The 27,576-nt window shown below is 40.3% G+C and overlaps 1 protein-coding gene across 1 annotated transcript in view; it reads left to right on the top strand.

The window, feature by feature from the left end:
- frmd3 (FERM domain containing 3) overlaps window positions 1-26,191 on the top strand; it is a gene marked incomplete at both ends in the record, with an annotated part of 69,992 nt that extends 43,801 nt beyond the window's left edge. The window contains 5 exons of the mRNA XM_081348356.1: window positions 4,107-4,195; window positions 6,307-6,381; window positions 6,515-6,583; window positions 7,698-7,822; window positions 25,539-26,191. Coding sequence (XP_081204482.1) covers window positions 4,107-4,195; window positions 6,307-6,381; window positions 6,515-6,583; window positions 7,698-7,822; window positions 25,539-26,191 — 1,011 coding nt within the window. The remainder of the gene's footprint in view (window positions 1-4,106; window positions 4,196-6,306; window positions 6,382-6,514; window positions 6,584-7,697; window positions 7,823-25,538) is intronic.
- Between the last annotated feature and the right edge of the window lie 1,385 nt (window positions 26,192-27,576).

Raw genomic sequence — 27,576 nt, 5'->3', positions numbered from 1 at the left:
TTGCCTCTCTGAACTCGACCCATTGCCAGTTGTTTTACTCCGTATCCGAGGGGACCCTCGGCACTGGCTCACAGCTGGCCCCCGGGGCCTACGCAAGTATGCATTTCCCCTAGTGAGCCTTCTCGCACAGACACTGTGCAAAGTCAGGGAGGACGAGGAGCAGGTCTTGTTAGTTGCGCCGTATTGGCCCAACTGGACCTGGTTCCCAGAACTCATGCTCCTCATGACAGCGCCTCCTTGGCCCATTCCTCTGAGGAAGGACCTGCTTTCTCAGAGACGGGGCACTCTATGGCACCCGTGTCCAGACCTCTGGAAACTCAATGTCTGGTCCCTGGATGGGACGCGGAGGTTCTCGTGACCTACCTCCGGCGGTGGTAGACAACATCACTTCCACTAGAGTCCCCTCATTGAGGCTCCTCTATGCACTGAAGTGGAACCTGTTCATTGGATGGTTTTCTTCCCACCGGGAAGACCCCGGAAGATGTCCGATCAGAGTCGTGTTTTCTTTCCTGCAAGATGGGTTGGAGTGAAGGCTGTCTCCCTCAACCCTCAAAGTGTATGTTGCTGCTATCATCGCACATCACGATGCAGTTGAAGGTAAGTCATTGGGGAAAGCATGACCTGATCGTCAGGTTCCTGAGGAGAACGAGGAGACTGAATCCACCTCGCCCCCCCTCTATACCCTCTTGGGACCTGTCTCTGGTGCTCAGCGCACTGCAGAGACCTCCCTTTGAACCACTGCAGTCAGCTCAGTTAAAGATCCTGTCACTGAAGACAGTGCTCCTGATTGCTCTGGCTTCCATCAAGAGAGTAGAGGACCTGAAAACATTTTCGGTTGACGAATCGTGCCTAGAGTTCAGGCCAGCCAACTCTCACGTTGTCCTGAGACCCCGGCCTTGATACATGCCCAATGTTCCTACCACTCCCTTCAGGGACCAGGTAGTGAACCTGCAAGCGCTGCCTTCGGAGGAGGCAGACCCAGCCCTGGCTTTTCTCTGACCCGTCCACTCCTTGTGGTTATACGTGGACAGAACACAAAGCTTTAGGACCTCAGACCAGCTCTTGTCTGTTATGCAGGCCAGCAGAAGGGAAAGGCAACCAGAGGTTAGCCCACTGGATAATGGATGCTATTGTCTTGCCCCAGTGGCCAGTAGCGCAAAGGACCCGTTCTTAGTGTCGGCTTGTAACGCCACTCCCGCCCCGCTGGGCCGGATCCGTGCGTCTATTGCTCCAGTAGTGTTCCCCAGAAATGGCTAACCCTGTTGAGTTCTTTCTTCACCTCTGCGGCAGTCAGACGTTGCTGAGCGTATGCATTGTGGAACCTATGCTAGGCTCGGTGTCCATATGTAGCGGTCCCTGCGACGACCCCATATGTATATTCCTCCACAATCAGCTCCTCTGCAGACGAGCCCGCGTCTTTCCCTCGACAGAGTCCGCTCTGTCGTCTCTGCTGGTGTTCTTTCCCCCCTAGAACTAGGCTGGAACCACCCCAGAGACTGCCAAATGTTGTAAGGCCCTGCTTGGTTAGTCCATATGTGTACCGTCACTGTGCCTCCCTCCGGGGTAGGATGTGGCGTCCGCATCGTCCCCTTCCCCAAGGGCACGCTTTCCCAGCGTTGTCCAATAAGTCACACTGAGTGGGTCTTGCGGAACAGCAGTGACTGACCTTCTCTGCTTAGAGCTCCTACTTTCTGCCCAACACTGCGGTCAGGCCAGGAGTCTCAAGCGGAGCGCTGGAAGGGCCAGCAGCAGTGGCGTGTTGGTAGATATCCCCGGTTCATCAGTTATGATCACTGACGAAGGGGAACGTCTCGGTTACGCATGGAAACCTTCGTTCCCTGAGGAGGGAACGAAGACGTACGATTAAAAGTATGTAATGGCTCATAACTCCTACACCATTTGTCGCAAACTCAAGTGTCTTGTGTCGTTAGAATCCTTAACAAACAATGTCTCTGATTCGATTGTCACCTTGGCGAAATGTTTGGGTATTTTGGATTTTACAGAAAAAAACTATTTTTGCGAACTAGTCATAGGTTTTTCCCCAGATCAGAACCAAACCAGTGCAGAAATATTCTTTGGAGTCTGATTGTCAATAATTATGAAAAAAAAAAAAAGTGAAAATTTCAATTGACGTCAGCGACAGGACGGCAAAAATTTTGAAGAAGCCTTGGCCTCTTTTACTAAAACGTCTATCCCTCTTGAACAGAATGAGATAATTTCTTAAGACTTTGTACTCATGTTTATGGGCAAAAAAGTTTGTCACGTGAAAAAAATCGCGGCGACTGGCCACTTGGTGGCGCTATAAAGTGGGGGGGAAAAACACGAAAACGTCTATATGCAACAGTCAGTCCAATTGACTTGAAAACCGGCATGCGGTGTCTTTGTCTAAGGTTGTCATTGTCTTCGAGGACATTCATGTATCTCGAAAGACACGGCCTCCGTCGGCCAATGAATTTTGAGCAGCTGTCAGACAAGGTTAACGGAGGTTGATCGGAATGAAATTCGTTGGGCCTGTTTGACTCAAGGCTCTAGAGGCTTGTGAGGAATCCGAAAGAAATCAGCCCTCCGGGGGGTGCCTTCGCTTTTTTGACATGCGTAAAGGATTATATATTACACGCTTTTTCACACATACCAGTGACATTCATACCATATGGTAGAACTCATTCAGAGCAACTTTTGACTCTAGGACCACCGCTGTCAATGGAACTGGGGTGTGTTTCCCGAACAACGATGTAACTCGCTGCTTAACTACCATAGTATGATGCATCATTGAAGAAATCAACTAGCTAGTCATGACTGTTTCCTGAAACCGTATTGTCTCGAAGTGGTCGTACAGCCATGTTGGTTTATGACGTCACGCACGTGATGGAGTAATAACTTCTTTTAATGAATCTGTTTGAGATCGAATTAACGCTAGATGTTTTGCTATAAATTACAGACATGGCATCTGAGGACTATTTCTCACTTTTCTCAGTTATTTTGTTTTATTTCCAGATTCAATCATAGGCTCGTTCTTACATAGTAGAGTACGTTCACACATGCCCACTCTTCAAAAACAGTGCTTTAAATCTCTTGACAAACTAAAAGACGTAAATTACATTTGTATGTATTCTAAATAAAAGACACAGCTTGTACTGAATGTCAGCTTATTTTGCTCAAGATAAGGATTTATTAAGTCCACATGTCATACAAATTAGAAACTATGCTTCTAACCACAGGTCGAGGTTAGATCTGTCGTTCTAATTACACAACTGTGCGATGCTGTTTGCGAATGTTCGTTAGAACGATGGTTTCGGGAAACACTGACTCGTTGAACTATGCTGATAATGACGGAACTTGCGAACATAGTTGACTAACGATGCTTTTGGGAAACGCACCCTATTTACTATATTTCCTATTTCCGTAAATTGCCTGTATTGGCTGTAAATGGTCTTTTCCATGCGTGATCTAAGTGGTTACATGTTTGCTAAATAAAACATAATAACTTTTCACAAATGTGATTAAAGGCCTTAAAGCGCTTGAACCCCGATAATTGCCGCTCGCAGCTATATTACTTATGAGAATTGTTTATTGTGATTATTAATCATAATAAATATAATTATTTATTGGTCATACGAGACTTTCATTATTTGTTGTGACTAACCCACAATCTTTGTAAAATCATGGTGATGCACAGCTCCTTGTGATTTACTCCTTCATTACACTAATATATGTCCTTGTAAAACATATTGCAGTATCTGTAGTGTAAATGAAGGTTAATAATTGTAGTGTACATTGTGTTCGTTCCAGTCAATGTACTGCTAACCGGTTAACCGACTGTGCCGTTATGACGTGTTCTATTGATCCACACTCTCATGTTCCCTGCACTCTTCCCGGTAAAGCCGTCCTGCACTCAGCGGCCATCACTCTCACTAATATGCACACAGATTTGGGTCAGCATTTTGTTCAGCTCTCATTATTTATGACATTGTGCTCAGATTCCATCTCCTGTAATTTATAGATCTTTTTATGTCCTTTTACCCCCCTGTTCACTTAAGTTGATTGTTGTCACCTTTGCTAAGATTCCACGCTTCAGTTATTCATTCTGTCTTTTCATCTCTCTGCAGAAGAAACTGGTTCTGACATTCCACACCTCCACACCAGCAGCCTGTAAACATCTGTGGAAATGTGCTGTGGAAAATCAGGCATTTTACAAGTGAGAGCCGTCCTTTTATCTCTCTCTCTCTCACTCTTTCTCTCTCTCGCTCTCTCTCTTACTCACTCTCTCTCTTTTCTTCACACTTCGTACAGTATGTGTCTCTTTTGCATTTGCTTGTGGTTTGGTGTTTTTATACAGCACCATTCAAAGGTTTTTTATTTTATTTTTTACTTTCTGTTCAATAAACAATACTGGAAAAAAATGGTTTCCATAAAAATATTAAGCAGCATAACTTTAAATTTCAAAATTGATAATATATAAAAAAGTAATCTTGAGCAGCAAATCATCATCATATTAGAATGATTTCTGAAGGATCATGTGACACTGAAGACTGGAGTAATGATGATGCTGAAAAATCAGCTTTGAATATATTCAAAATTAAAACAGTTATTTTAAATAGCATTTTTTTTTATATAGAGAGACTTTTAAAAAACATTTAAAAATCTTATGGAACAGTGGTGTATGGGTCAATGTCAGAAAATAGTACTAATGTAATGCTAAAATAATTAAATGTATGTATGTATGTGTATTAACCCATGACTTTTCTCTTTTTTTGTGCCAACCCTGTTAAAATACAAAATCTTTGGGAGTTTTTGGATCAGTGAAGTAGTACATATAGTATAGTACATCACATAATTTACAGTTTTTATTTTAGTGATATTTTTAGTAAGAATTTTCACTTTGATGGACTACTGTGACAATGTAAATTACTTAATGAAATGTGGAATATATATTTTTTTTTACATATTTTGAGAATGTGAGTTGAACAGAAAGTGCATAAAGCATTTTAAGGAGTTTCCAGAGGTCATTCAATGTATAAAAAATACATTGTGAAATCATTAGTTAAAATTCAATGAAACCTATAAATATACATTTTTGAAAACAGATTTTGCATATAATGTGGCTAAGTTCTAGATCCTGGTGATTATATCAGAATGAAGTCATGAGGACAAACACAGCACACGAATGGCGCCGCTTCCTGAGAATGACCCTGATATAAGTGCCTCTGTCTCTTTCTCTGTTTCTGGTTACTATGTGTGAGTGGTGTCACATTACTGTAGAAAGCCCTTTAATTAAGAGCTTTAATGACAGCAGGCCTGCACATATCAAACCAGGACACTGGCAGTTATCCCTGTCTTCATATTAACAACACACACATCAGTCAATCAATGACAAACTGCTCTCCTGAGCAGGCCACACAGTATCAGTACACATTTTACACTGATTATCTGCTAGAAAATCTGCTGAATTATGCTGAATGGATTTATATATAGCAAAAACTGTTAAATGGAAATGAGAATACTGCAGTCTGTTAGCTGGAAGAAACAGCAGGCACAGACTCCATATGGTCCTGCTTACAGGACATGCAATGTAAGATAAGCTGGTAAAAAAGATACACACATTACAATAAAATGCAATACATATTTATTTCTAAAGTACATTTAAAAACAAAAATTCTAAAGCGCTTTACAATTTAAAAATAAGGTTACATTTTATATCAGTAGTCCACTTTAGACATTCTGCTAAACTGTAAGTAACTTTGCAACAACATGTCCGCTAACTCTCGCAACTACATTTCAACTAACTTTCATTAGAGTATTAGTAGACTGTTAGGTTTTGATTAGAACAATATGTTAACATGTAGTTGCAATGCAATAGTCAGTAGAACGTCTGTTGAGGAGCATCAAAATAAAGTGTTAGCAGAAATTAAGCAGACAGTCTACTAATACTCTAATGAGAGTTAGTTGACATGTTGCAAAGTTATTTATTGCTAGTAGAATGTCTAAAGTGGAATTTCAAATAAAGTGTTATCAAACATAATACATACTTTCACACACATAAATAATACATTCAATAAGATGCATTAACACCATTTTCATTGCTCTAACGCAAAGGCCAAACTACAAAAATAAGTTTTAAGACAGTATAAAGGTCTCAACTTAAGGAGAACACCTGATGTGAAGTGGAAGATAATAAACACATACTTTGTGACTTTTTATCTCACAATTCTGACTTTTTTTCTCACAATTTCGAGTTTATACAGTATAAGCAACGCAATTTCAGTCATAACGAAATGTTATTGCTTTTCTCTGATTTATGTGATTTAGATGTGCAAAGTCAAGTCAGATAAAGACTGTGTCCAGCAGCAGTATATTTTTCAAGGGAAGCCGATTTCGCTACAGGTGAGATGATTTGGCCTGATAAGAGTAAATCATATACCAGGCATGCTAATATCACTATTTTCATTTTACTTATGTGTCATTTTATTTCACATTATTTAAGTGGATTAAATGATTGTTTCTGGTTTGATTCCAGTGGTCGGGTGGCTAAAGAAGTGATTGAAGCCAGTTCGAAGATTCAGAGAGAACCTCCTGTTGTACACAGGTCGGCATCAATTTTCAATATATCTTACCACCACTTTTCTTACTGTATCTAGATGACACTTCACTCAGACATACTGTTTGTGGGTTAGAAGGTTGTGGGGACTCTTTATATATGGTTTTAAAGGGTCATAATATACACTTAGCTTTTTTTTTTTTTTTTCACTTACTGTATAATCCATTTAAGCATTCTTTGACCATTTTCCATCCTCACACTGACCCTCACAATTAAACAAATTATATTTTGGATACTGTGTTTTTGAGACTTATGTATGTAATGAACTCTTTTCTCTTATTTTTACATTTAGCACTTAATATGGAAATAATATTACTTGTGTTCGAAGTTCTCGAACTAAATGTTATGTTTTTGGACATTTAATTGCATGTTATTTGCAATTAAATGAAAATGTATTAACATGTATTTAATAATTAATAAGTCATTTTAAATAAACTTGTAATTATACATTTGTAATGATAAACTTGCAATTTAGTATAAATATTTTAAATTTAGTTAAATATTTAGTTTAAATATTAAATTTATTTGTAAATTAAAATGTAAACTTTTTTTATGATTTGAAACTAAAACTGTTAAATTTACATTATTACAAAGTGCACCTTTTAAAAGTGTACTCAAGTGTCAAAAACAGTCGTGAAAGTGAACTCTAAGTACACTTAAGTAGTCTTTTATTTCAGTAGTATATAACTATTATACTATCTGCAAGTACAGTTTTAAAAATATACTTTTAAGATTTTAAATACATACAAGTGTATATTTAATACAATTAAGTACACTTCTCACAAAAGTGTTATATTTGAAATAAGTGATGTCAAAAGAGCAATAAAAAAACAAATTATTTGTTAGTTGGCTATGTTGATTTCTGATTGATCTTGCCTGCATTTCTCAAAAGCATCGTGAGCTAAGTTGATCGTAGAGACTATTGGTGGCAATTGGTTCTACAATCTACTTAGGCTTACAATGCTCTTGGGAAACGCAGTCCTGGTCTGGTTATGATGCCTTGTATTGTGAATATGACATGTATAGTATCAAACTCTTTTATTTAGAAAACTATGTTTTATGAAATGTTGTCTTTCTGTGTCTGCTTCTGTGGGTGTTTCAGATCTCAGTTTGGGCAAAGCAGAAGCTTTACTTCACTCAGTCATAAACAGCTCATAATGAACATGGAGCCCCTCCTACCAGCACTGAGCTCCAGCAGGGAAAACAGAGACTCCTCGGCAGACATTGGTAACACACACAAAAACACCTGCATGCATACACACCTTAAAGGTGAACCTTTTCCAACTGTAAAAAACTTTGACCCCTGAAATGAAAATGACAAAAAAAACTAACAAATGATTATGATCATTTATGATTATGATTTATGATTAAAATGTTGTTCATCCACATGAGCTGGTCATATTAATATACTAGAAAAATATGTTTTTATTCTACAAGAGGGTGATTGATTGATCTGGTATTGCGAAGAGCAAAGATATGACGTACCAAATGCAGATCAGTCAGAACCTTCGTCTTCGGGTGCGAGAGTTGGACATTAAGAAAGGCAGATAGAAGGAAAATCGATGTTACGAATACCATGGATAGCCAGGAAAACAAATATAGAAGTATTGGATCAAATAAAACCAAGGACGTCACTAGAAGCTGAAATCACTGCAACTGACTGACTTTGGCCACATTATGCGTGCAAACTCGCTAGAAAAGCCAGTAATGTTGGGAATGGTCAGTAGAATCAGAAGAAGGGGACGGCAACAAACACGCTGGCTCGACACCATCAAATCAGATGGAAATGAAACCATCAAAACAGCATAGAGAATGCTTGTCCTTAAGGTCCCTGAGAGTCAGATACGACTGAATGGATAGATCATCACTTTTGCGAGAAACAGTTGAATCAGGTGTGGATGAACAACATCTGAAGGTTTAAGCACTGCTTTTCACTGACCTTTGAAAAAAATGACTTAATTTAGTCTTATTTTAGAAATGCTGTGTGTCCACCAAAGCATTTTTTTCCAGCTGAAAACGCCAGGCAGCCAAGCAGGGTTTTTTTTTCTCTCCAGTTGACATGACTAGTATAGTATTCCATTTCATAGCATTTGGTTGCTATGATATGAAATATTCATGCAAGTATTTGTAGTATTTGATTTCATAGTTTGTTTCTGAATATAAAAATGTGGACACAATGTAAAGTACTAGCTCTGGCCTCTGTTTTAAATGATTTTGTTCTGTCTTTTTGCCGTCTGTTGTTGTTGTACAAGCAGTATGTGTATTTATCCCACCCCTCCAACACTGATTGGACGACTGGGTAAAAAGTTACAGTGATGAGCGCTGCGTTTAACCCAAAGTTGAACATCGTTTAACTCTCGACGACCAGAAAAAAACACCAAACGTGCAGCGTACAGCGTGAAATAGACTTTCAGCGCCATGTCACGCTACTGGTGTTTTTATATACGCAGCACTCCCATTGAAAACAATTGGGGAAAAAATATGCTGGCCTTAAGAAAAAATGCTTTGGTAGACTCACGGCCTAAGTAAATACATGTAATCTCACATGATGCTTTTTTCACGCCAATGAGTATTATAATAAAGTCCAAGACCACTTTTGTATCGCCCATTGTATATTTTGAATGAAAAACTGACCTAGTGCAACTTTATAATAGACGTTGTTGCCAGGTATAACACCCCTCATTCTCATGGGAAATGTTTAAAGTGAGCCGATGAGGTGCTGGTATCTGTGGAGACTCCAATCAGAGCTTTAAAAATACTTGTGAATATCCCAGCAGACAGCATGTTAGCAGTGATTAGATGAGAGGCCTGCTCGGGCTTGTGCTGTTAGAGGTGTGCATTAAAGCAATGACACTCAAGTGCACATGCTTACGGAGTTAGAAGCTGCTGGTTTAATGATGTCCTTGAATTGAATCACTTAGCTGTTTAAACTCAGATCATTCGGAACAGAGTGAAGGAGGAGCATGATCAGAGTGTTTCATGTAAGGGTTTAGTCACGTGAGTCTGGGGAGATAAAGCCGTGTAGTCCATGTGAGGAGTCCTGAAGCTGGTTAATTCAATACAAAGCCCCTTAAAGATCAAGTTACCGGAGAAGAGGACAAGGTTTTAACAAATGAATGTCACACTGGCCCTTCTCAGAAGTTCCCTGTACATCCTGTATTACAGTTTTTCTTGATTGCTTAAACACATTTCTTGAAACTATGCCTCGTATTCTCAAAACTATAAACACAAATCCATAACGTCAATTCCCCAAACATCCTATTTTCAGGTCAAAATGAAGCTCTACACTCAAAACCATTCACTCTTGCTGAAAAACCAAAATTTGCCCTCAGACATTACACATAAGTCCTCAAAATCACACACACTACAACATAGTCTAACACACTGGTGCAATAAATTCAAAACAACATTTCCAAAACTGGTAAGTTATGTTGCTTGTGGTTACCCCCTCACAAACCTTTTCACATGATGAACACAAAAGATACAACCAATGGATACATTGGCACATTTTTATTCATTCATGTACTACACAGTACAACACACACACACAAAAAAAACAAAACATTTTTTTTCTGTTTTACTCTTCTTCTTTTTTTCACTCTCTCCTCTAATTTTTTTTTATATTTACTTACTGTAAGATGTGTGTGACCATCATATGACAGTAAAAGAGCACACACAAACCTTATTCTAATATGGAATTGTATTGGAATGGTAAAGAGTGTTGGTCGTGACAGGAGGGCCTCCACTCAAGGAGACAATATGATGAACAAGTCTAAAAATGTTCCACATATGGTTGAAATACCATCATTGGCCTAGAAAGATAACATTCTGGGAGTCAAGACTTTAAAGGAGAAAGGATGCTTCACTGTCACACTCTGCAGCCACTCTGTGTGACTGTATGACTGCTGGCCTTTTCTTGCAAGAAAATCACCTCATCAAAGACGATTGGAAACGTTTGTCTCAGTGATAGAATTTTGTTTGCCACCACACCTCCCTGAAGGTTCTCGGGGCGATGGTAAAGCGACTCAAATTTGGCCTTACTCGTAGCCCAGCCTCCCTCATAGTCATACCATTGATAAAGACATGGGCAACTAGAGTGGCTTGAATTTCATCGGAGACTGCTTGTCTTCTTGTCCTTGCCCTTCCTCCTCCTCCTTCTCCTCCTCCTTCTTATCCCTCCTCGATCTCTTCCTTCATGTCTTTCTGGATCCATTGTTCCAAAACTCAATAAACTGATTTGGGCCCTTTTATCTATCTATTGAAGGATCTGATTGATGTGTGTTAAATTTTGACTCTTAGTGTTTCCACCTGGGTAATTGTGTGCTAACTGAGCTGAAGCTGTACTGACTTGAGTGAACAATATTGAATGCTAGTGCTTTATTAATGACAACATGGTCTAGGCAATGAGAAATGAAGGGATTTGTGTGTAGAGTTTTGCAGTGAGTTCAACAAATCTGACTTTTCACATATTTGATATTGTTGCAGCTGCTCTCTTCCCAGTCTGTCAGAAAAGTTCTGTTTAGTTCCTGTCTCTATGAAGCCCGTCCTTCCGAAAAGCACAATGTGCTCTGATTGGTCGGCTGGACCAGTGTGTTGTGAATGGTCATCTGATTTGAGCGTGTTTGGAAAATGTCACACCACTTACAAACGCGAGTTTCAACACATTACTAACTTAAATAAAGCGGCCTTGGCGCTTTTTTGCGTTTGCCTTGGGTGGAAATTATTTAAATGAGGAATATTATGACGTGTTCATTCCCAAAAGAAAAATCAAGACTACAATGGATGCGTTTCAGGGAGTTATATACAACATTACGGATCCCCTCCTTTCATTACACTCTATAGAAAGTTGAAAATGTAAAAAAGCTTAATAGGACCCCTTGAAAAAATTTTTTTTTAACGTTTTTTGGTGTTTTTGTGCAGTATCATTGGGGATTGTGTTCTAATGTCAAACTGTTTCAGTTTTCCACCTTAGAGAACAGTGACCCATTCATGAAAATCTGGCTTCTCTTTGGTACGATGAATCTGTCAACATAATGCTGAAGTAGCTTTTAGCTATTTTAAGGGGGAAATTTACAACTCAATCAAGACAACAACATAGCTTTTGATTAAAGTAGACCATTTATTGACTCGGATCTTAGATATTACAGTGGGTTTCCAAATTCCACTGTCTATTAGATATAGCAGCTTCATCCCGTTCAAAGGCTTTTTAATCATTCATTATGCAGCAATCAAGGAATTCAGTGATTACTGCAAGGAGTTGATTTGTTAGATTAGACAGTGTTAACTGCTTTGGGTGAGAAATATTTAAATCGTCTTTGAGTCTTACACACTTGTGTTTTTTGTTGCTTTGCACCACACAACAGTACTGCTAGAAGCCTTAAAGGAATATCTGACCCAAAAAATTTACTTAGAGTCCACTTTCATGACATGAATGTGTCATTTTTTTATAATGTTTAATTAAAAGTTTTACTTTATATTTTAAATGTACAAAATTGCAATTTAATTACAACTTTATTACAAATGTGTAATTACAAATATGATATAAATAACATACAATTAAAATACACTATAACCATATTTCAATGACAATTTTTTTTGTAGAAAAGGAAGGATGATTAAAAATATTTTTGTGGTAATCAACATAATGCCACAAATGTTAACAATTGATCTTAACTCACTTAACCTAAATGTTTTATTCTTTTAATATGTTCATGAAATATCAAAGGGTCATGAAACCCTAAACTAAATTAAACTAAGTTGTGTGCATGTTGAGCATCATAGAAGACAATGTTACCATCCATTAATTTTAATTGCAGGAGAAAACTAGTCTATTTTATGCTTCTTCTTTTTTTTTTGCACTATTTTTATCATCCGAGTTTAATTAATCTTCATGTCTACATTGGTTTTCTTGTACCATAGTACAAGACTCATAATTATTCATGAGACTGTGTGTCCTTATCCTATGAGAAGATTCTTCACTTAATTATTCACGACAGCATGATTTCCTATGACGTCCTTCAAACTGTAAGATCGCATACATTAAGAGAGAAATTGTCACGGACTGGGTTGTGGTGAAAGGAGCGAGGACTCAAGTGCAGAAACAAATGGGTGTTTATTAACAAAATAAATAAAACAACACTACAAACAAAAACTCCCCGTGGGGGAAAACAGGACAGGCATCGGCAGGAACAGGAAACACAGGGGAACTTAGACAACGAACCAGCACAGGACTGCAAACACAGGGAGGCTAAGGCCCTGTCCTAAATGGCACACTCCGGACTTGTGGACTTCCTCAGAGTCCACACTTTGGTGACGTCATGTAGTGCAGACCTAGGGCCATTGGCGCGAGTCCACGGGGGCGCTTTGGTATTTTTGGGACAGACTCAATCGGCACGCCGGAAATAACGCCCTGGTTGTTGTTTGACAGGAGAAATCACATTTTTGCGTATCCGACGTCTTATCTGCATGTCAACTACACAGCCTAATTTTACAGTTCTATATTTTGATATTGTGCATATCACCTGGGCATTAGACAATAGATACATCATGCTTATTTAAATAATGTATACAGTTGTACATAATAATACATAATGTTCCATTTGAACTAAGATTACAATTTTAAAACATCATTTAAACATAATTTTTTCAATTTACAGGTTTCAATATTCATACTATGTTTACATATGACTCAGTAAAGCCCTGCCATTCGGTTCTATTTATTTAATGAATCATAATGCGATCGTATTATTAAACGCGCTGTTATTTGAGACATCAACCACTGGTCGATGACCATAATGTTTGTATAAACTGTAGGTAACAACTGGTAAAATGTACATTTAGGTCATAAAAAACGTAATATTTTCTTCTCAGCCATGTCAACAATTATCCGTGAGTGAAATCTCCTCCCATCTGTTGTCTGATTGGCCTTTCGCAGGGATTCCTGGGTAGTTAAAACCCCTTAACTGTCACCTGCCCGTATACGGGCAACCTAAATTTACTTCACTATATTACTATTAAATCCTAATCTAGTCATGACAAACTATACATCGTTGGAAAGGTCTAAGACTCCTTAATAGATATTTCAGCACTGTTTTTTGTTACCATTTATGCAGGAACAGTAATAGATGAATTTATGACAAGAGCGCACCTCAAAAAATCGACATCATAACAGGAGTTCTGACCTTTGTCACAAAAAGTCGACGCACACACTTTTAATAATTGAAACTTTGGTTTTCATGCTAAAAGTTCATAATAAAACATTTAATCTAGTATTTGTCAATAAAAAATATAAAATAATATTATCCTCTAAAAAGTATAATATATATATTATCCTCTAAAATATAATATTATCTTTTTTTATCACCTTTTTTTATTACATTACATATTTTAGTAGTTATCATAAATTAGGTATCATTTGAAAGCTTACAATCTCAGAATTCATCCTGTGAAAACTGTTTTGAAATTGAACATTGTGTTACCATAGAAACGGTACTCTAAATTATTTTATCAGGCTCCTCCCCTTTTGGGCAATATTATGTTTCATAATTTATGATCAAAATATTTTCTAATCTTGACAAAACACATATTGTCAGAAAGGTCTGAGTCTCAAGGTTCCATATTTTGTGACAGAAGTGATGTTTGGACAGAAATTTATTAATTTGTTATGGTAGAATGCATACAGTTAAATTCAATGGAATTCAATGACACCCGGTGGCTATTTTTGGTAATACGCCTAAACAAAATCTCATGGGAACTTCAATTTTTGTGATATCAACTTCAAATTTGGAACACAACTTGGTTAGATATATGGCTTTGATTTTATAGTAATTTTTTTGTAAAACATATTTTGTAAAATATATATTTTATATCAAATAAAAATATTAAATAAATTATATTTGATTTAATGTAAATTTAAACTTCCATAACTTTTTCATACTTTAATTTTTTGAAGTGCTTTTGCTGCTATTTTTTCCCTTTAAAACAAGACCAAACTTAGGTCTATACTCCAAAGCATTCTTGAATTACAACCATTTAAGCTTGAATAATGCATTTTAATGTCCATTCTCAAAAAGGGGGGTGACAGTAAAGTGCGTGGAGCCTGCTTCTATGCGGACTTCGTGGAAGACCGCTTCAAGGGTAGGAAGGGGGCGCTGCTGAGCACACTTCAGAGCGTTAAAATGCTGAATGGGACGGCCTACGGACTCGTAGACTCAGCGAGCACGCGCAATTCAAGTCCACAAGACCGAAAGTCCGCATGAAGTCCCCATTTGGGACAGGGCCTAAATAGGAAGCAAACAAAAGAAGGTAACGAACAAGGCAGGTGGGGCAAATGAATCAATAATCAGGTAACAAGATGGGAGGGGCCAGACAATTGACAAGAGAGCACATGGCACAAGCCACAAGGAATAAAAGACAAGCCATGTGCTCACAACAAACCAGACTAAACACAAACACATGACAAACTGGGAATGTCAGAGCTCTGTCACCAAACCAGATATAAACCAAATAGAGGTGACAGAACCCTGACAGAAATGCATTTATGGATTAGAAATGAGTGTTTGTTTTTGCTTTATAAGAGTTTCTGCATCACATACACTAAGCTCTCATAAATACATTTTGAGTCTTTGACACAAACGAGAATCATCAACATTGTTTTACCGATATTACCGATCAAATGGCTTATAAAAACGCCGCAAAATTAGCACCAAAAGTTATTAATGCTGCGACAGTGCGTGGGGATCTTTGATTATTTTGAGAGTGAAATAAAATTGTCTGAATAGGGATGGGTGATAAACAATATCATATCGAAATCTCGATAAAATTTACGTAAAAATAAACATGACAACAGCCAGTCTGTCACTAGTCTCAGCTTCAGACGTCACGCCCACGGACCGTTGGGTGAACGTCTGATGCATATGGCACACTTTTCTAAAAACACTTCAGGAGTTTCGATCTGATTGGTTGAATTTTACAGGATGTAAAGACAAGCGTGTCGCATTCTTTATCGGTCCTCCTGGAAACAAATACCATGACGCCAAAACCCCTCGTGGAAGAAGAAAGCCATTGTGTTTACAACTGTGACAATAAGGGCTTTGTTGAGAATTCCTATGGATCACATGATGTAGCCAGTCATGGGAGGAGCTAAGTCTCCTCAGGTGCACTTAATGATTGATAAATCACTATTGTTTGGTGTGCTGGTGTGTGCCATATGTAATGGAAGCAGACTGTCCTTTATTTCTCTCCTAATGAGAGCCTTTGTAGAGTTGATGTGTTCCTGACAATGTAAGTTTGTGCTTTTTTGATGTTGAATTGTTTAGGATTGGATTATGTGATTAATGATTTATTAGTTGAAGTTCTATGGTGTTAATTATATTTAAGATTCTGTTTGTTTATTTGTTTATAGAAACCATACAACTCTATATCTGATTCCCACTCTATGGCTGATCTGTTACAATAAATGAGTATGGACTGAGACCCTGTGTTTTAATGGACACACCATCCTGGTAGCACATTTTCTGAACCAAACATTCCCAAATTTGACAGGCTTACCAGGATTAACTAAACGCTAGTAGTTAACTAAACGCAAAAGTATGTGAAGTTTGCGGCTCCATTGTTGTAGTAAACTTGTACAACGTTCTTGAATGAGTCATTTATTAGATTAGATGCTAGATTAGGTCTGTTAATGTAGGGTCATCGAGATTATATTGGCACGCCCTTAAACATGACGCGGAACAAAACAAACTGTGATTGGTTGCGTTACACTTGGGCGGTCCTTGGCCAAGAAAAGCTACGATAGAGTCCAGACCTTCTGCCGTCAGTCTGAAGGTCTGGCTACGCGAGACTAGTCTGTCACAAACACCAACTCAGTTACTCGCAGCACTACACTTCCCAGAATCCTTCCTGCTCACCAACTGCATACACTCCACAATCACCTGTCTATTACCTGAACTACTCACATGTTGAGATTCCTGCCCATCATCGTCCTTTGTCTTCTTGTCTTGTGATCCACCGGTGGCAGACGCCTGGAGGAATATGTAAAGGAGTTTGTTGACATCAGCCACCGAGCCACCTGCAGTGACCTCACCCTGATGGAGGATTTTGGTGTGGGCTGGACGAAGAGACTCGCTTTGTGATGCCGCAAATGAGACCCGCGAGCAGCGGGGAGTGTAGAACAAAATATTCTACCCCGGCCCTCCACCGGGGGAAGGAGTGGCCCTGCTACCCATCTCCTTGAAAGAATTGACCACCATCTCTGAGCAGCCCGTCTCAAGAGCGCCGCTTAGCCTGGCGTTCAGCCTGGGATATAGGAGTGTCGAGGAAATGGGTTCGCTCGGCATTTCTCATATCGGCCAGGTTGAGCCACTGACAGGTGTCTCTCCTGGACCACACATGTGGACATGACCTGACCCAGGGAGCATGCGGTCATTTTCGTCGCCCGGAGAGCGAGGTCAGTGGCGGCACACAGCTCATCAAAGAGCCCTGGGTCAGTCCTGCATGTCCCTGAGCATCTGGGCCTGGTAGACCTGCAGAGTGGCCATGGCATGCAGAGAGGCTGCTGCCTACCCCACAGCTCTATAGGATTTCGCCACCTGAGTAGACGAAAATCTACAGGCTTTGGAGGGGTGCTTTGGGTCACCATGGGAGGAAGCGTTCTGCTGACACAATTGCATCGGGTGTCAAGGGTGTCTTCCAGGACCTTGTGACCTCCTCATGCACGTCTGCGAAGAAAGGCATTGTGGTTGGACGCTGACGGGGATCAGCGATCGCACCCAAAAACTAATCATCCAGCCACGAACGCACAGGGCAGGGTGGATGACTCCACTCTAACCCAATGGCCGCGGCTGCCTGGGAAAGCATGGCCGTCAGCTCGGGATCAGACTAGCACACCTGAAGGCGGCAGCACAGCCGAATCTTCATTCCCCGAGGACTCCTGCCCACCTTGTGATGCAGCGATTGACATCGTCTCGTCATCTGGAGCGCCGAAAGAGACAATGCAGGACCCTCCGAAGACAGTCCCGTGCTCTCAATCGGAACACTTGCGGGTTGCAACTCTGGAGAGGGGGATGTGAGCGGAGGACATATCGTCTGCGTATTAGTCCACACCGTCACCCTCAGGTCACCCTGGCCACCAGCCGAAGTACGACCTCTCACGGTAGATCGGGGTGTGGATGAGGGGACTCTCCCTCTGACAAGGTCATTGAGTCTCGACCGAAGCGTTGCGATGGTCAAGTGAGAACATGAGTCATCCACAAACGCTGCCTTAGCGTGATATACACCCATGTGATTGTGCCAAGATTAGTCGACCGCAACCACAAGTGCGAGACATCTTTAAAACGACCTGCCACTCGCAAGCTCTTTTGTGAGAGGAAAAGTGTCCGCAGAGTGTTGAAGCGACCAGGGAGATGAACACACAAACACTGGCAGATCACTGCACAGATCAGCAGGGAATGTGCACTCACTGGAACTCACCGTCACACCAACACCTGAAGAGAAGCTTGTCTCGAAGAGAGTAGAGATGAATTGTCAATCTTAGGATGGCTTGTGGAGTGAAGTGAAACACTTGGTGAATACATATCTGCATGTTGCCAGCGTACTTCCTTATGTACCCACGAGGTGGGGCGGAGTTACGTTATGCAAATTCCGCAGACCCATGGTATTTGCTTGCCATTGGCTCATTTTATTTCTCGAAGATGAGAGGCTTTCTAAGCGAAACCCCATTCGTCGTCACAACGTAACTTGTTGTGACCACGAAAGGGAACTTGAGTCTGTATCGTGACACAGTCAGTGCATGTCACTAATAAATTATTTGCCTTAGTTCACTAATTAGTCTAGTTGGTTGTTAAATAGTTCCCCACACCTGTTCTATTTATACTCTAATTGCCTCTTTTTACCTCTGTTTATAAGCCCTGAGTTATCCTTAGTTCCTTGTCCTTTATCGTCTATGTTTGATGTGGTTGTGTTCTCCTGAGTTGCATTTATTGGCGTTCAAAGACAAGCATTAAGCTGGTTGAGATCATACTTATCTGACCGCTATCATTTTGTCTATTTAAATGGAGAAAAATCGATCATAACTCCAGTAAACTATGGAGTGCCGCAAGGATCTGTGTTAGGCCCTCTATTATTCTCAATATATATGTTGCCACTTGGAAATATTATAAGGAAACATGGAATTAGTTTCCATTGTTATGCTGATGACACTCAAATATATATTTCATCACGGCAGGATGAAAATGCTAAATTATCTAAACTGACAGAGTGTGTTAAAGATATGAAAGATTGGATGACGCGTAATTTTCTTTTATTAAATCCAGACAAGACAGAGGTACTACTTATCGGTTCAAAAAAACACCCACAAAACCTCTCACAATACTACGTTTTAACATAGTAGGATGTCCTGTTACTTTATCCTCTACAGTAAAAGACCTGGGTGTTATATTAGATTGCAACCTGTCTTTTGAAAATCATATTTCATATGTTACAAAAACAGCCTTCTTCCACCTTAGAAACATTGCTAAGCTACGTAATATGCTATCAGTTTCTGATGCAGAAAAGTTAGTTCATGCATTCATGACCTCGAGACTAGATTACTGTAATGCTTTATTAGCTGGTTGTCCTGCATCCTCAATAAACAAGCTACAGTTAGTCCAAAATGCAGCCGCTAGAGTTCTTACTACATCAAGAAACACCGATTTTAATATCACTACATTGGTTACCTATAATGTCCCGTATTAACTACAAGGTATTGCTACTGACTTATAAAGCCCTAAACGGCTTAGCTCCAGTCTATTTAACGGATCTTCTATCGCCCTACAATCCATCGCGCTCTTTAAGATCACTAAATTCGAGGCGTTTGGTCATACCTAGGATATCCAGATCCACCAAAGGAGGGAGAGCATTTTCTCATTTAGCTCCAAAACTCTGGAATAGTCTTCCAGATACTGTTCGTTGCTCAGACTCGCTCTCCCAGTTTAAAACTAGATTAAAGACGCATCTCTTCAGCCAGGCATTCATATAATATTTTTAATCTTACAGTTAAATCCGACCTCTAGTTCATAAACGCCAGAGGAGAACTGGCCCCCGACTGAGCCTGGGTTCTACCAAGTTTTTTTTTTTCTCCATTAGGTCACCTGATGGAGTTTTTCGGTTCCTTGCCACTGTTGCCTTTGGCTTGCTCAGTTGGGGATATTTTGGGGATATTTAATTTTAATTGTATCAATCAATAAATTCCATTAGAAACAAACCTTGTTGTATTATTTTAATTTAATACTGTGAAGCTGCTTTGATACAATCTGTATTGTGAAAAGCGCTATACAAATACACTTGACTTGACTTGACTTGACTTTATTATTAAAGACTATAATTTCCTTATAATATATCTATTTATATCTTTATATATCTATATACTGTATCTATCTATATACTATATCTTCTCCATCATGCGAGTTGTGACTGCAGCCACCCTTGACAGAATACAGGACCCTCCAAGTGAGTAATATAAGGAAAATATGGACTTACTAGTATTACATCGCCTCATGAACTGTGAGCAGAGGGCGCTGGAGGAATATCGGTGGTGGGTGCTTCAGCTGGACGACTTCCCGTTCACCATCTGCGTGGCAGAAAAGTCCACGCCTACCACAGAACAAGTGCTAGAGCCTGCCACATGGGTCTCCTTGGAGTCAAAGTGTGCTGTGTTAAGTCCATCTCAGAGCCAGGAGAGGACCAGATCCAGTTTCCTCACGACTCCCCACCCTCAAGTCTTCATCTTCCAAGCCGGTTCTGGCCGCATGCTCTGGTTCTGTCTGGAAATCTTCCTCCACCAATGTTCCCACCAGAATTCCTGGTCCCATCTTCTTCGCTGGTTCTGTCGGCTCCACTGGTGTCGCCCTTCTCCTCGGCTCTGCCTGCACCCTAACTCTGTGCGGCCCATCGGATTCGCCTCGGGGTTCCTGATCAACAGCTCAGCATTAGTATGAGGATTCCCCGGCTTCACCTCAAGGCTCTTGGCCGATGTCTCCGCCTCGGTCTGTCAGCCCATTGGCTCTGCGCTCCTTTGACTCGACCGTGGTCTGTGGTCTCATCCAGGCTCCCTCATGGTTCTGGCTCAGTCAGTCGTCGCTCTGCATCCACCACAGACTTCCAGGTCTCCGGCTGCAGGAGACCTGGAGAAGCTTGGTGAAGCCGCTTCTCCGGCTTCCCTGTCATCCTCACTCCCGCTGTCATCGCCACGTTCTGCTGAGACCCTGTCTCCACCTCGGTCCCATGAGCCAGCAGCTCCACCTCGGGCTTCTGGGCTGTGGATGTCACTGTGATCCTTGGCCTCTCCATACTCCATGCACCCTGGTTCCACCTTATTCAGTCAGTCCCTGGGTTCCAGCCAGCCCTTCAGTCAAAGCTCCTCCCACTGTTGGCTCCACCATGCTGTCTCTCTCCACCAACTTCACTGTCTCCTGTCCATCACCAGCTCCACACCCACCTTCAGAGCCCCCTCCCTCCCTCCACAGATGGGCTCTTTAAGGAGTGAGGACGCACCTTCCGGGAGGGAGAGCTACTGTAACATGTATGTTCTGTCTGCTCAGTTTCTGTGATTCTGTTTTCCTTAGTTCACTAATTAGTCTCATTGGTTGTTAATTAGTTTCCCACAGCTGTTCTGTTTCTAGTCTGATTACCTCTTGTGTTTATAAGCCCTGAGTTATCCTTTGTTCCTTGGTTGTGTTCTCCTGAGTTGCATTCATTATTAAAGACTATTAATTCCTTAATCTCCTTCGTTGTGCAAGTTGTGACTACAGCCACCCGTAACAGGTTGCTACTCCGTGGAGTTTAATTGTGAACAAACAAGTTTACATGTTTACATTCATTTTCAAGCTCTAACAAATATGTGGAAAGCATTTCCTTTCCCATTAATGGTAAATGATTATCGTAATAAATCTCGCTATCGGATTATATGAAAAAAATATTGTGATAATCCAGTCCTATGTCTGAATCAGAAGTTATTGTTGTGTTGTCAGTCTCCCCTCTTCCCTCTCGACTCTGCAGTTTGCCACGCCCACTTTTGTAGCATTTTCAAAACGGTGGTGAGAACTAAAGCCCAATTTATACTTCTGCGTCGAACTCACGCCGTAGCTACGTCATAGGCTGTGTGTAGCACGTGTACCCTTCGGCGTACCCTGGCGTGCACCTCTCCAAAAATGTAACAACGCGTCAATTCTATGTGGACGCAAGTGCTGTGATTGGTCTGCTAGAATCCCTCCCTCAGGTTTTACATGCTCCCTCTGCATGTGTAATTGTGCGTCAACGCGGACAACGACGCAGAAGTATAAATGAAAACCAACGTGTTGCCTACAGCGTAGAGGCTCCGGCGTAGGTCTGACGCAGAAGTATAAATCAGCCTTAACTGGTGCTGAAACAGGGGGGTTCATGACTCTTTAATAAAGTAATAAAAAGAGATTGTTCAGGCCCAGACAAGTAGTTTGTAGATGGTTGGTTTATAAAGAAGGACTACGCGCCTGCGCACATATATACAGTATATTCAAACGCGCATACCTATAGACTAAACACGTAATACGCATGTGCATGCAATCAGCGTTCTCACAGGTTTGCGGTTTTAAAGTTTCCGCAGATAGTACTTAAGGGTTTTCTGTTAGAACGGTGTCGTGTTAGCGGCCCCTAAATTAATAACTAATGATCGTTGCGATGGAAGTGAATCAATCAAAACAATCATAACTTTAGCTGGACAATAACTTTATTCTAGAGCTGCTGTAAAGCCAAAACAATCTCTGTTACTTTAATTTCCTATTATCACTGTAAAGCTGCTTTGAAACAATCTATATTGTTAAAAGCGCTATATAAATGAAGATAACTTGACTTGACTACAGCATGACACCTCAGATCAGGATGATCAGGTCTGCTAGCTGTACTGTACTCCGGAGTGGATCTTTTCACCATAATCAGCCCCTGTGATTAGCAAAGCCTTGTGCTATGACTGATGCTGTATAAATAGCTCATCCTGCATTTGGGCTGATCCAACCCCTAATGCCCTGACTTTGTTAACACTGCCGACATGCCCGCTATCCGGTGAAGGAAAGGGGCCGGCAGGACCCCATCCTATGGGTATGTGTGATTTATTACAGCATTAACCCAGCCAGAAGAGTTAGGGAGAGTGTTCGGCATCATTCAACCAGACAGAAGCTGTGAGAAAGTCATTGTGCAGTGAGGTTGGGATTGAGAGGGAGGTGTGGAGGGGGTCAGATATGGAGGTTCTCGGAGAGCAGGGGGAGCGTGGAAGCGGTGTTCACAGTGTGGTGGGTTGTGAAGTTGTTGCTGAGGAATGTCTACAAGAGGATGCAGATGAGGTTTTGAATGTGGTCTTGGATGAAAGTTTGGAAGAGCGGGCGGATGCCATTCGCTGTCAGGTGAAGATCACCACACATCACAACCTGCAGCTCCGCATGGCCAACTACACGGCACGAGACGTATATGTGCGGTTGCTTGGCCATGGAAACCGCATCTCAGGAACCGGTACGGAAGCTTCCAAAATACTGTTAAAATGATGACTCCTACTTGATTTCTTTATTGACTAGCATCCTTGTATCATTCTGAAAAATGAAAGGGATCGGTTACCCCAAAATAAAATGTTGTCTTTTTGAACATAACATAGAAGATATCTTGAGAATTTTCTGTATACTGTATTTATATAAATACGACATGGATAAGTGAAACATTTTTGAAAGTTATTGTTTAATGGCAGCTGAAAAGTCTTGATTCTTCTTTGGTTTAACTTGTCAATAATGTAATATAATAAAATAATGACCAAAGGGTTGACAAAAATGCACGTATTAAGCCAACACTAAAACATAGAAAATTAATAACTAAACCAAAAGAATTCACAACATTGTAGTACAGTAGTGTGGTCATTATAATATTATTTCAGGAGCTTTTGTTAAATGTCATGATTTTTGGTTAAATGTTTATACAAATATTTTGTTTCATTTTTCATTTCTCATAAACTATGTTATTTTCGGATATTATTTTAGATTTACATTAGAGTATAATTGACTAAAATGTAAACTGACTTCATTTAAATGATATTTTATCTAAAGACAAAATCTATGACACTGCTAGGGAAAATTGTAGATGTAAACCTGAGGGATTGGGCCCAAATTAAATGATTAAGCATTGTGATTAAAATTAAACTCTGTGGCTCACTAAACAGAAATGATTAATGAATTAACAGTTGTTGTTGTTGTTGTTGTTGTTGTTTCAAATAAAAGCATTTAAGTTGCAATCATTTTGCACAGGCAATTAACAATTTTCTTCAGAAAATGGAAAAATCTAGTTCTTTGTCATTTGAGTGGAGGGCAGGGGATGTTTAGTTTTGTGCAAAATTACTTTTTTTAACATCTTTCACTTTCTTTACAAAAATCAACCTCATATTAAGTTATTGTTGCATCTAACTGTTGCCATGGTAGCCATGATAGTCTTGCTAGTGATGACTGTTCCATCCTCCTGGGCTAAATGTCTCTCTATGTCGCCATGGTGACATCTTCTTTTTGCCCATGCCTGCATCTACTTGTTTAAGTGTGCTTCTGTATAAGGTGTTCAATAGATAACTCATGATTATCCTATTAGTTTGACAAATATTACATTTCAGGCACTGTTAAGTAGCTGTCAATGCTGATGCCCTGAAATCTAGTACGCCCTGTCAATTATAGATCATTTAATTACTAATTGTGGAATTAATGCTTTCAAACCATCAATCTAGTTTCTATGTGAAGAGACATGAATTCTTTTTCAATAGCAGCTATGTTAAAATATCATTGGGAAATGAGAAGATGGTTAAGTTACATGACATTACAGAGGTCTGTGTGTGTTAGAGAATAGTTGCATGGAGAAGCATCGACGTCAATGGCAACTTAGCCGGGAGACTTGTCTTAATCCACACTACCCAGGCAGCTGGGTCTATATTTAGACGGGACTTGTCTAAAGAACACAGACTGCAGCCATGCCTTTAAACTGCTGTATAAACACATACGACATGCACACTACAAGAGCAAAAGCTTTAAACTGAGGAATAGTTTTCAGGCCACAATGACATAAAATAATATTTTAGTTAGCTCAAGGATGTTGTGTACAGTGAATGTTATGAATGTGGGTCATTCTTGGGTCATTTCTGTATATATATATATATATATATATATATATATATATATATATATATATGGGAAAACCCATTAATAACCTACATTTGTCTTTGAAAACATGTTTTGTGTCAAATGTTTTGGTCTTGAATGTTAATAGGATTCTAATGCAAAAAAAAAAAAAAAAAGTCTAATAGTTAATTACCTTATCGAATATCATCGCATTTCCCCACACAAATATTCTTCTGCTTTTTGCCAAGTACAATATTTTCTGTATTTAAAAATTGTAGAGATTTTTTTTCCTATAACAGAATGGAAACAATAATGAAATGTTACTTACTTATAAACTGAGGTGTACGGTTAAACAAACTTAAATCCAAGGTCCTGACTCTCTGTGGTCATTAAAAATCCCAGGATATCCTTTTTGAAAAAAGAGTAGGGTTGTAACCCCGGCATCCTGGAAAAATTTGCCCATTGACCTCTCCATCCTCATGGCCTCCTAATCATCCCCATATTACTGATTGTCCTCATTACTCCGTCTCCTCTCCACCAATAAGCTGCTGTGTGGTGGGCGTTCCGGCACAATATGGCTGCCGTCGCATCATCATCCAAGTGGATGCTGCACATTGGTGGTGTTTAAGGAGATTCCCCCCTTCCATGTAAAACCCTTTGAGTGCTGAGAAAAGCACTATGTAAATGTAATCTATAATACTAGCTATCCTGACATTGACCCGTATGTCCTTCAGGAAATGTCGTTGAAATCCTGTGAATTTTTTGTGACCTAACACAACCAATTGTTCACTCCGCAGGACTCTCGGCTTTGAAGGAATCTGTCCATCTGTCCCCACTGAAGCCGTCGGTCACTCCTGAGGAAGCAGAGATAGAGGAGAGGGAAAACCACGGTCAAGGCAGACGAGAAGACGAGGCAGCCAATAGGACGAGAGCAGATGAGGAAAGGAGAGAGATCCGTGTAGACAACGAAGACGATGAGTGCAGCACCCTCACCATATCTGACACGGCGTACAGCCCGTGTGCCAGCATGGTCCCGACGCCAGTGGAGGAGGGTCAGGGCGGCCTAGACCTGCTTTTCCAGAGTCCCGCGCGCTTGCTGAAGGAGCTGCACGCGGATCCAGAGATGCAGGTGGAGCTCCAGGCGGAGAGGGAGAGGGAACTCGCCAGAGAGGCGTTCCGGCAGTCGCTGTGTAACCCGTCGAGCGGGCGGCACCAGATCCAGGCCTGTCTGAGCAGTGCCGCACGTTTGGTGGTGATGGCCATCGGTCTCCTCGTGATTCTACTTCCCCTCCTCCTCGTCCTGCTGGAGTCGGACCTGGACATCTCCTTCTTGCATGACATCCGCCAGACGCCCGAGTTCGAGCAGTTCCACTACGAGTACTACTGCCCCATGCGACGCTGGTTCCTCTGCAAACTCGAACTCATAACGGAGCAGCTATGGGGCGACTGAGGCTCACCGTCCTACAGGAACTACAGGGAACGGGGGCGGGAATGAAATGGAATGGGCAGGTTTGCTCTCCTACATTACATGATTTATTCATTCACATCTTTTGCAAATCATGCCAATACGTTTTCATAGCGGTAACTGAGGCAGTGTCCCGGCTGTAGTTTTATAAGTAGCATAGAGAACAGCATGTGCCTATTCTCAGATAGTTCAGTCAACTTCATGAAGGGTGTATGAAAAGCACAGCTCGGATAGAAATGCATCTTACATTTCAACATTGATAGTGGATATGTATGCCTTTTCAATATTTTCCATTCATTTCACATGCCTGTTGTCATTAAAAAACGTATCAATCAGGGTCCAAAATTAACTATTTGCCTTAGCTGTCAATGGTGGGATTCGGAAATCTTCAAGAGAAAAGAATACTGGAAAAAAAAGTATCCCGGTTTCCACAAAAATATTAAGCAGCACAACTGTTTTCAACATTGGTAATAATAAGAAATGTTTCTTGACACTGAAGACTGGAGGAATTTACATTTTCGAAATTAGAAAACAGTTATTTTAAATTGTAATATTTCACAGTATTGCTGTTTTACTGCATTTTGGATCAAATAAATGCAGGCTTGGTGAGCATAAGAGACTTCTTTCAAAAACGTTCGAAATCTTTCCGACCCCAAGTTTTGCACAGTAAATCAGATATTTTTGATATATTTGGTTTATATATTTGTGGAAAACAGGTTATTTTTTTTATTTTTTTTTTTACAAGTCAGCTCTGACTTCAGCCATATGAATCAATGATTTTACAAAAAGAATCAATTCTTATCCTAGACTCTTTTGAGTTGACTCCCCATCAGCTCAAGCATCACATACTAGTGAATCTCTTTGTAAAACACCAGCTCTCACAAAAAAAATCTAGACCCATTAGGATTTTGTTCCTCATATTTCTGTTTTGCTGGCGCTTAAGTTCATTTTGGACCCTTATAGCAGTTTCCAAGTGAAATCCTGTACACTCATATGAAGAGTCCATATCAAATGATTTGATGTCTTTGACTCAATCAACCTCCATAACAACACAAATAATGCAAGTCAAAATGTAGAAGAGGCACAGGCAGGAAATGAGCTCGGACCCGCTTCCCTAAATCGACTTATTTTTCTTGAAAATCAAATCAGCTATTAAGACAAGCAGATTTTGACCTCATAACACTGTATTGGATTAAACGTTCTCAGCCTCTCACAGAGCAAAACACACACTGATATGAGAGCGAGGGCAAGCTATACATGCTAAAACTTAATATCTGTTTTTAAAATTTTATACATTTTTATGTGACGCTTACAGTTAGTTATATTTTTCAGCAAAAAAAAAAACCTAAGTTATCTTATTTAAACTAATT

Source organism: Scardinius erythrophthalmus (assembly GCF_964197995.2).
Source record: "Scardinius erythrophthalmus genome assembly, chromosome: 20".
Lineage (NCBI taxonomy): Eukaryota > Metazoa > Chordata > Actinopteri > Cypriniformes > Leuciscidae > Scardinius > Scardinius erythrophthalmus.
The sequence above is the reverse complement of the archived record's forward strand: the minus strand, read 5'-3'. Positions and strand labels throughout refer to the sequence as shown.